At 50.8% G+C, this 9,902-nt stretch overlaps 1 protein-coding gene across 1 annotated transcript in view; it reads left to right on the top strand.

Annotated features, from left to right (window-relative positions):
• The window catches only part of LOC311371459 (fibrillin-2-like), a gene marked incomplete at its 3' end in the record, with an annotated part of 11,082 nt that extends 1,271 nt beyond the window's left edge, over nt 1–9,811 (top strand). The window contains exons 2-16 of the mRNA XM_084489507.1: nt 1–124; nt 428–571; nt 871–990; nt 1,136–1,261; nt 1,903–2,025; nt 2,372–2,647; nt 2,969–3,022; nt 3,322–3,447; nt 4,499–4,624; nt 4,979–5,098; nt 6,230–6,367; nt 6,495–6,545; nt 6,883–7,008; nt 8,253–8,478; nt 9,686–9,811. The exon at nt 1–124 is cut by the window's left edge and continues 137 nt beyond it. Coding sequence (XP_084345633.1) covers nt 1–124; nt 428–571; nt 871–990; nt 1,136–1,261; nt 1,903–2,025; nt 2,372–2,647; nt 2,969–3,022; nt 3,322–3,447; nt 4,499–4,624; nt 4,979–5,098; nt 6,230–6,367; nt 6,495–6,545; nt 6,883–7,008; nt 8,253–8,478; nt 9,686–9,811 — 2,006 coding nt within the window. The remainder of the gene's footprint in view (nt 125–427; nt 572–870; nt 991–1,135; nt 1,262–1,902; nt 2,026–2,371; nt 2,648–2,968; nt 3,023–3,321; nt 3,448–4,498; nt 4,625–4,978; nt 5,099–6,229; nt 6,368–6,494; nt 6,546–6,882; nt 7,009–8,252; nt 8,479–9,685) is intronic.
• Between the last annotated feature and the right edge of the window lie 91 nt (nt 9,812–9,902).

Genomic DNA, 9,902 nt, shown 5'->3' on the forward strand with positions numbered 1-9,902 from the left:
AACGGGGGCACCGGCGGCAACGGAGGCGGAGTGGGAGGCGGCGGCATCGGCGGGAACGGAGGAGGGTTTAACGGCAACGGCGGAGGGTTCAACGGCGGGGGACTCCTGACCCTGCACAACATCGGTGAGAATACGTTCATAAATGATGAATAAAGGGGTTAACCTGACACTTGTTAGTGCTTGGCACTTGGTTCTATGAACATCCTCCTGAGAAATGCAGTTATCGTAAGTGGCTTTGGACAAAAGCGTCTGCTTAATGCCCTGAATGTATATTTAAATATTATAATGTTAATTGAAGAATGAATTCATGCCAATGGACCAATATGTGTATAATATGTGTATGAATATGTCAAAAAATATCTGAACACGTTTCAAAGGAGATGTATTTAATTGCTGTATCTTAACGTAATTGTTGTGCTGCCATCAGGCACCTCCACGCAGAACGACACCATCGACGTGTGTAAGCACTTCACCAACCTGTGTCTGAACGGACGCTGCATGCTGACACCGGCCAGCTACCGCTGCGAGTGCAACATCGGCTACAGGCAGGACGTGCGCGGCGAGTGCATAGGTAAGACACACACACACACACACACACACATGCACGTGCACATACATACCAACGCAGGCGTCTTACTTGTACTGCACTGCCATCTGTTGTTCATGTGGGGAATTTAAAGCGAGACCGAAACGCTTTCTGTTGCATGTGTTGGGTGAAGTACAACTTCCTATAAAGTCACTTCACGGCAAACGAGTCAAACATGGGAGAACATGTATTCGACTGATCGATTGTCAATTAAACCTTTAAACATTACAAAATCTGCAACACTTACTCCATACGTTGTCCCTGTGTCTCTCCTCTCTCCGCAGACGCTGACGACTGTGTGAGCAACCCCTGCATCAAGGGCGACTGTGTCAACACCCCCGGGTCGTACCACTGCAAATGCCACGAGGGCTACCACGCCACGGCCACCAAGCAGGCCTGCATTGGTACGTGCCGGGTTTGATTCCCCCTCATGAACCTGGTCAACGCGCGCCGTGTTATTTAACGGTGCTCTCTGCGCCCCACTATGACGACAGCGAGGGGAGACGGGATCGAATGGCTTTTCACACCTTCTCCTCCGCTTCTCCTCAGACATCGACGAGTGCATGGTGAACGGGGTGATGTGTCGCAATGGACGCTGCGTCAACACCGAGGGGAGTTTCCAGTGCATCTGCAACGCTGGCTTTGAGCTCACCGCTGACCTGAAGAACTGCATCGGTGAGAACGCCGGTGGCTCTCCTCGAGACGGAGACCCATGGCCACTCTCCCCTGGAACCGTCCAAATCATTGTGTCCTGTGTGCGTGTGCGTCTGTGTGCGTCTGTGTTTGCGTGTGCATCTGCGTGCGTGCGTGCGTGCTTGTGTGTGTGTGCGTCTGCATCTGCATGTTTTGTGTGTGTGTGCGTGTGTGTGTGTGTGTGTGCCTCTGCATCTATGTGTGTGTGTGTGTGTGTGTGTGTGGGTGTGTGTGTGTGTGTGTGTGTGTGTGTGTGTGTGTGTGTGTGTGCGCCTCTGCATCTGCGTGCGTGTGGGTGTGTGAGTCTACATCTATGTGTGTGTGTGTGTGTGTGTGTGTGTGTGTGCGCCTCTGCATCTGCGTGCGTGTGGGTGTGTGAGTCTACATCTATGTGTGTGTGTGTGTGTGTGTGTGTGTGTGTGTGTGCCTCTGCATCTGTGTGCGTGTGCGTGTGCGTGTGTGAGTCTACATCTATGTGTGTGTGTGTGTGTGTGTGTGTGTGTGTGTGTGTGTGTGTGTGTGTGTGTATGTGTGCGTGTGAGAGAGCAGAGTAGATCCCAGGTGTGTCTGTGTGTAGGCAGGGCGTGCAGTGCTAACGCCGGTCCTGTCCCCTCCCTCTCTAGACCATGACGAGTGTGCCACCACCAACATGTGCCTGAACGGGATGTGCATCAACGAGGACGGCAGCTTCAAGTGCATCTGCAAACCCGGCTTTGCCCTGGCTCCCAACGGACGCTACTGCACAGGTACGGGATGACAATGACAGCATGAGGCTGTATTCAGGATTCTGGATTTACACAACACGTATGCTCAAGAGTAATTGGTGAAGCCATTTATGTATGATTATATAATTATTCCTGTGCTTTCTCAAATATATTATATTTTCCCCTATGTTATATTGTATAAAAGAGAACTCAATAGAACAGCGAAAAGAGTACATTTTCATAAGTCTTAAAACTGAAACGAACGGACGGCCTTAAACCTGCACCATGTTGGTCTTCACGTCAGCAGCCTCTAGTGGCTCGTGTCGGTGCTGCGCTGAAACAAACAGCAGCTTTAACACTCTGCGGTCCCCTCTGGCCCCTCCACCAGACATCGACGAGTGCCAGACCCCCGGGATCTGCATGAACGGCCGCTGCATCAACGGCGAGGGCTCCTTCCGCTGCGAGTGCCCCCCGGGCCTGGCCATCGGCGTGGACGGCCGCGTGTGCGTGGACACGCACATGAGGACCACCTGCTACGGCGCCATCAAGATGGGCACCTGCTCCCGGCCGTTCCCCGGCGCCGTGACCAAGTCTGAGTGCTGCTGCGCCAACCCTGAACACGGCTTCGGAGAGCCCTGCCACCCCTGCCCCGCCCGGACCTCAGGTATGAGGAGAGACGCACCTCAGGGAGACACGTTTACATTCAGGGCATTCAGCAGACGCTTTTATCCAAAGAGACTTACAATAAGTACATTTGTCGGAAGAAGAGAAACACTATATCGCCGTCGGTACATTAAGGATGTTCATAGAACCAAGCACTTATAATTGCTAGGTTAACCCATTCCCCGTATACAAAAAAGATAACCATGATAAGTTGTTACACAATGCTAAGATTTATTTTTAAGTGCAAGGACGTACAACATACAATAAGAGAAACCTCCGATTGGATTTGATTTTGGTTTTAATTCCGATGTTATCTCTCTAGCTGAGTTCCAGGCAGTGTGCAGCAGTGGGATTGGCATCACGGCTGATGGCAGAGGTAAGAAGGTCTCCAGGAATATACCAATATGAAATCATGTTTACTGAATAGTATTATTATTGTTACCACTATTATGAATAGCATTAGTTATAGCAGAATGCTGTAGTAGCTGTAGTAGTATAATAGTAGTATTATAGTAGTAGTAGTAGTAAAAGTAGAACTATTAGTAGTAGTATTATAGTAGTAGTAGTAGCAGTAGTAGCAGAAATGCTAATAGTTGGGTTCTTTGTAGTATTGTTCTGATAACTGTGTACATTTCAAAGGAAGGTAAATATCCCCACGATATTTCTCTCCACTAGACATCAACGAGTGCGCTCTGGACCCGGACATCTGTCAGAACGGCATGTGTGAGAACCTGAGAGGAAGCTACCGCTGTATCTGTAACATCGGCTACGAGTCAGACAACAGCGGAAAGAACTGTGTTGGTGAGTGGGCTGCAGAACACACTAAACACAGACCTGACACGGTACAGGGGACAGACTAAGAACCGGTAAGGTTACACTTTTTGGGAGGCGCACGTCAGGCCCTTACGGTGGACGCACGGAGGGTCCACAAGGACGTAGTGGGTCCGTAGACCCCCTTGCGTCGCGTTGACGTGGAACCATAGTCAGCCCTTAAGAACAACAACCCAATACAGACGGGTCAGATGTCTCCGTCTCCCTCTGAACCCTGTTGTTCAGCACAAGTCCACGTCTTGTCTTTAAGACTACAGATCTCTTTCTGTTCTAGGGGCCGGTAAAGTGAGAGCTGTGATATATTCGGCAGGACTTTCTCCTTGTTGTACCGGCAGACCGATAAACCCCCCCCCCCCTGTGTTAATCATGGAGTTCTGCCGGGGAACGTCGTCCCCGGTTACAAAGTCACCCAACTCTTTCCGGAGGTGGAGAATAGGGAGCTGTGAGCTAGAGGTGTTCTGAAGTGATGTGCTGCCGTTCTCTCCCGGACCGAGAGGACATTATGGTTATGATCTATCCGCGGGAAGATAAGAAGTGAATTCTCCTCCTCATACCGCCGCACAATGACAAACAGGATTCAGCGTGGACCTGATGCTGTAAGATACTAAACTTCTCTCTCTCTCTCTCCCTCTCTCCCTCTCTCTCTCACTCCCTCTCTCACTCCCTCTCTCACTCCCTCTCTCACTCCCTCTCTCACTCTCTCTCTCACTCCCTCTCTCACTCTCTCTCTCTCTCCCTCTCTCACTCTCTCTCTCTCTCCCCCTCTCCATCTCTCTCTCACCTTCTCCATCTCTCTCTCACCTTCTCCATCTCTCTCTCTCTCTCTCCATCTCTCTCTCTCCCTCTCCCTCTCTCTCTCTCCCTCTCCCTCTCCATCTCTCTGTCCCTCTCCCTCTCTCTCTCCCTCTCTCTCTCTCTCCATCTCTCTCTCACCTTCTCCAACTCTCTCTCTCTCTCCCCCTCTCTCCCTCTCTCCCTCTCCCTCTCCCTCTCTCTCTCTCTCTCTCTCTCTCTACCACAGACATCAACGAGTGCCTGGTGAACCGTCTGCTGTGTGACAACGGCCTGTGCAGGAACACCCCGGGCTCCTACACCTGCTCCTGTCCGAAGGGCTTTGTGTTCAAACCCGAGTCTGAGACGTGCGAAGGTGAGCGCGCTCCCCCCGCCACTCTCCCTGACACGGGCTCTTCAAGCACGCTAAGCGACGTATACATATACAGTTACATGCTAGAAAACACATACACTCAGACAAGAGTACGACTGCTACAAACACACACACACACACCGAACATACACACACACACACACACACACACACACACACACACACACAGCGTAGTGGTATTTCCAAAAAACATATTCATATATACATGAATATGTAGCCAGAGAATCCATATTTCAAGTGATCATCTCTATGTGTCTGTGTGTGTGTGTGTGTGTGTACATTTGTTTGCGTGTGTCCGTGTGTGTGTGTGTGTGCGTCCTTCTCGCCTGCGTTCAGACATCAACGAGTGTGAATCCAGCCCCTGCATCAACGGCGTGTGTCGCAACGTGGCCGGGTCCTTCAACTGCGAGTGTTCCCACGGCAGCAAGCTGGACTCCACCAACACCATCTGTGTGGGTAAGGCTCCGCACCGCAAGCCGTCCACACCAAACGCCTGACGAGAATGAGGACAAAACCGTAGGGCCTTGTGATGATGATGCTCAGTGTGCGTTTTGTGCGTGTGCAGACCTGGTGTGTTTTCCTGGTGCGTGATATAACAATAACAGGTGATTCGAGACTCGAGGTTATAATTTAGAGAGAGTTTCCCGAAGCCCTCTTAGGGCAGATTGTGAAGTCAGCGTGTGAGAGGGAACTCAATCACACACCCGGGCCAGGATCACCCCGGCCGTCCAAAGAAATGCTCATCTTCAAATGGGATGAGAGCTGCCAGAGAACTGCATAATTCATGAGATGAATACATCTACATGGCCTGTGTAGGAACCAGGGAGAGGCAGCTGATAGTTCTAGTCATGTATCCCATAGGTCAGGGAGACGTTTGGTAGACTTTAGCAGGGCAGAAACAAAGCAGAAAAAGCTTTTGGGGCGGTGGTCTTTCGAGAGAGATGGTGAGAATACAGATGGCACTGTGAGGAGTTAAGAGTTATTATACAGAGACACATCCATAATGTATGAGCTGGCTCGGCGTCAGTGACGTGGCTCTGTGCCTCCGCTTCGGCTGTGGTTCCTCTTTGAAGCCCCATTGCTCAGCGACCGCATGGCAGCAACAGAGAGGGGTTTCCGTGTTTGGGTGGGCCTCTCATTCTGGGAAAATAAGCTGTGAGTGTAATGGGGATATGGTGACGCTTTCTGGGAGGGAATGCAAAAAAAAGAGTGAGCTGTATTCACGTAATGAAGCGTAGCCTTTTGGTAACCGAGCCCGCGGAGTCTCCACATGTTATTTATGTGGCGTACCGTCATCATAACCCTCAAGGCTTAGTTGTGGTTGGACATTGACGCAGCGCGATGACCGACGCAGTCCCTTCGACGGAGCGGGGGAACCTGTTTTGGTTCCGCGTCAGGTTTACGTCGGGGTTTACGTTAGCGGACCAATCACAGCCCCTCGCGTCGCGATTTGCGACGCCTCGACGCAAGCGTACAATTTTTGGGCCGTCACGGGGTCCGTGAAGCCCCTTTGCGTTGACGACGTCGACGTGCGACCGTCACTTAAGCCTTTACTCTCTCCCCCCCCCCCCCCCCTCCCGTCAACAGACAGCATGAAGGGAACCTGCTGGCTCAACATCCAGGACGGCCGCTGTGAGGTCAACATCAACGGAGCCACCCTCAAGTCGGAGTGCTGCTCCACGCTGGGGGCAGCCTGGGGCAGCCCGTGCGAGCGCTGCGAGATCGGTACCGTACTCCAGACTTACACACTGCCTTCACGGCTGTGAACACGCATGTGAAGTCTTGTAGCTCCTGGATGATTTATTAAGTCTCTCTATCTCCCCCCCCCCCCCTCCCTTCCCTCACCGATCAGACACCGCCTGTTCCAGGGGATTCGCCCGTATGAAGGGAGTGACCTGTGAAGGTAAGCGATTCATGGTCACGTGATTCACAGTGCCGTCAGCCAATCACAGAGCGCTCGTTGCAGTGCATTGGTCCCTGGTGTATTTGTACATGTTCTCCTGGCCTGTCCTCAATGCATGGGGTGTAACAGACGCTCTCACCCCAAGTGACTGCTGACCAATGAGTTTATAAAACAAGTCTCCCGGATCTGTATGTGTGTGTCATCTCTCTCTCTCTCTCTCTCTCTCTCTCTCTCTCTCTCTCTCTCTCTCTCTCTCTCTCTCTCTCTCTCTCTCTCTCTCTCCCTCTCTCTCTCTCTCTCTCTCTCTCTCTCCCTCTCTCTCTCTCTCTCTGTGCAGATATCAACGAGTGTGAGGTGTTCCCCGGCGTGTGTACCAACGGTCGCTGTGTGAACTCCCAGGGGTCCTTCCGCTGCGAGTGTGCCGAGGGACTCACCCTGGACGGCAGCGGACGCACCTGCGTTGGTGAGACACGCACGCACGCACGCACACACACACATACACACACACGCACAGACATATGCACACACACAAACACATACACACACACGCACAGACATATGCACAGACGCACGCACACACGCACAGACACACACACACACACACACACACACACATACACACATACATACATACATAAACACATACACACACACACACACACACACGCACAGACATATGCACAGACGCACGCACACACACGCACAGACACACACACACACACACACACACAAGCACACGCACACGCACATGCACACACACACACACACACACACACACACACATACACACATACATACATACATAAACACATACACACACACACACACACACAGACACACGGGTTGAACACCCAAAAAGAGCTGGCGGTTCCAGGTGAGGACGCTCTGGGCCATCTCTCCACTGTTTAGGCGGCACCAGCTGCTGTCGTTAATTAGCTCAGAACTTAAAAGCCACAGCGGATGATTGACGCACCTGAGTCAGTGCACGGCTGGAAAAACAAACACACTCAACCCAGACCGTGACAACATCAAATCTGCTCTTTGTTATTGCTGCTGTACACACAAGATGTTATTTCTTAAGCTAGGGTAAGCAATTCGAGGAGACAAACTAGCCAGAGCGAGATTTGGTATCCATCCCACCCCTAACTTCAGGCCTCCCTCCAAAGCCACTCCCCAAAATATGGGACTAGCTCGCTAGCTTCAGCATCAGGTCTGCCTGGCGTTGGAGACTAGATCATGGGCAACCGCCTCCGAGGCTCCGGTTCCCTCGGTCAAATGTCTATGTGAAATAACATGGGGTTTTTAAATGATCGTAAATAACAAACTCTGTAGGTGGCGAAGAAGTAAAAGCTGCGAACGTTTTGAACAACACACATTTTCCATCTAGTTTCGACTGGCTTTTTGGATTGTCGGTGCCGTTAAAATAGCATTTATAATCGTTTACTACTTTAACGGCGCCGACAATCCAAAAAGTCAGTCGAAACTAGGAGGAAAAACTTTTACTTCTTCGCCACCTACAGAGTTTCTATATTTAATCGCCTACTCTACCTTCAAGTCTTAGAATTAGTTTCATGCTAGCCTGTTCCTCCTCTTCCTCCTCTCTCAACTCAGCCCTCCCCTGACCTCTCTCCATCATCATCTGTGTGTGTGTGCGTGTGCGTGTGCGTGTGTGTGTGTGCATGTGCGCGTGCGCGTGCGTGTGCGCAGATGTCCGCAGCGAGCAGTGCTACATGAAGTGGCACGAGGACGAGTGTGGCGAGCCGTTGCCGGGGCGATACCGCGTGGACATGTGCTGCTGCTCCGTGGGCTCCGCCTGGGGCATCGACTGCGAGGAGTGTCCCAAACCGCACACGCCCGAGTACAGCGCCATCTGCCCCCGGGGCCCGGCTTCTCCAACCGCGGGGACATCCTCACCGGAGGCCCTTCTACAAAGGTATTTCAATAATGTGGATCGATTTTTTTCAACATAATTATTCACAAATCACGACGAGACAACACCACGGTGACAAGACGGACACATTTTCATACACAAACAGAAAATAGACAAATAGTAATGACATAAAAACAACACGCGTCACATAAGAAAATCGACAAAGGTACCGAAAAATAAATACAAGTAACTGTAAAATATAAACTCGAGAATATCCACTCAATTCAGCATCACTGCTTCAATATTGTTCACGGGTGGATGCTTTTGTCCACCCCGACACTTTATCTGTCATCTGAGCCAGAGCGTTCTCTGGTCCAGAGAGTCTCTGTGAGCAAAAGCAGGCCCGTAAATCGATGTGACACGAGGCAGTATCACACTGTATTGAGATACATAAAGCGTACACAGTGTGTTCAAGGAAGAACACCGAGTTATCTTCAGTGCTAGCAGATCAGAGTAAAGAGAAAACAGACGCGTCCACAGAAAATGGCACAGAGGCGGTTATACTCTGAATAATGCATAGAGCTCACATGCAACGACTAACGTAGACTGATGAATTACAGGATGTGCAAGTGACACATTTGCACAGTGTCTGATGCAGAAGCAGAGACTGTTCGAACGAGGACATTGATAGGTTGCATGATGATGCACTGCAAAAATCCCAACAATGACTTCATTCTGACCTCTTGTTGTTAAAGACCAGCTGAAAAACGCCTACAAGTAGAACGCAGACATGAGCTAACTCAGTTGTCAGACAGAGAGTGAACGAAAGAGAGAAATGTGTAAAGACATCATGTCATCAATGAGAACAATAGTTTATGTCTACATCAGATTACATTTCATAGCCTACAGACCGTGAAGGCAGCAATTACATGACCTCATCGAGGTCGTGTGAGTCGTTTCACAGCTCACACGCGACCCAACAGCCCACCCTGTCAACAGGCCCGTTTCTGTCTGTGACCATTAGTCAGGAATCCACCTGGACACAAAACACTCCCAGGAGGTTGGAGTGTGCAACAGTTTAAAAACCATTCGACTTTTTTAACACATCTCTGTGAAAAGAACTGTGGAGGTTTGAGTGTGCAACAGTTTAAAAACCATTAGAGTTTTTTTTAACCCATCTCTGATCTCTGTGTGTCTCTGTGTGTCTCTCTCCCTTCTCTCTCTCTCCCTGTCTCTCTGTCTCTCTCTCTCTCTCTCTCTCTCTCTCCAGACGTGAACGAGTGCAAGGTGTTCCAGGGGCTGTGTACTCACGGAAGCTGTCGGAACACCATCGGCAGCTTCAAGTGCCGCTGCAGCAGCGGCTTCGCCCTCACCGCCGAGGAGAGGAACTGCACAGGTACAGAGACACTGAACCCAGAGCGTATGAAACCAGGGGACACGGGGTCCTCTCCTCGCTCTGGGGACAGTCTGGAGCCGTCTGGTCCAGA

The sequence above is a fragment of the Micromesistius poutassou genome (genome assembly GCF_964030765.1).
Source record: "Micromesistius poutassou genome assembly, contig: SCAFFOLD_1549, whole genome shotgun sequence".
Classification (NCBI taxonomy): Eukaryota; Metazoa; Chordata; class Actinopteri; order Gadiformes; family Gadidae; genus Micromesistius; species Micromesistius poutassou.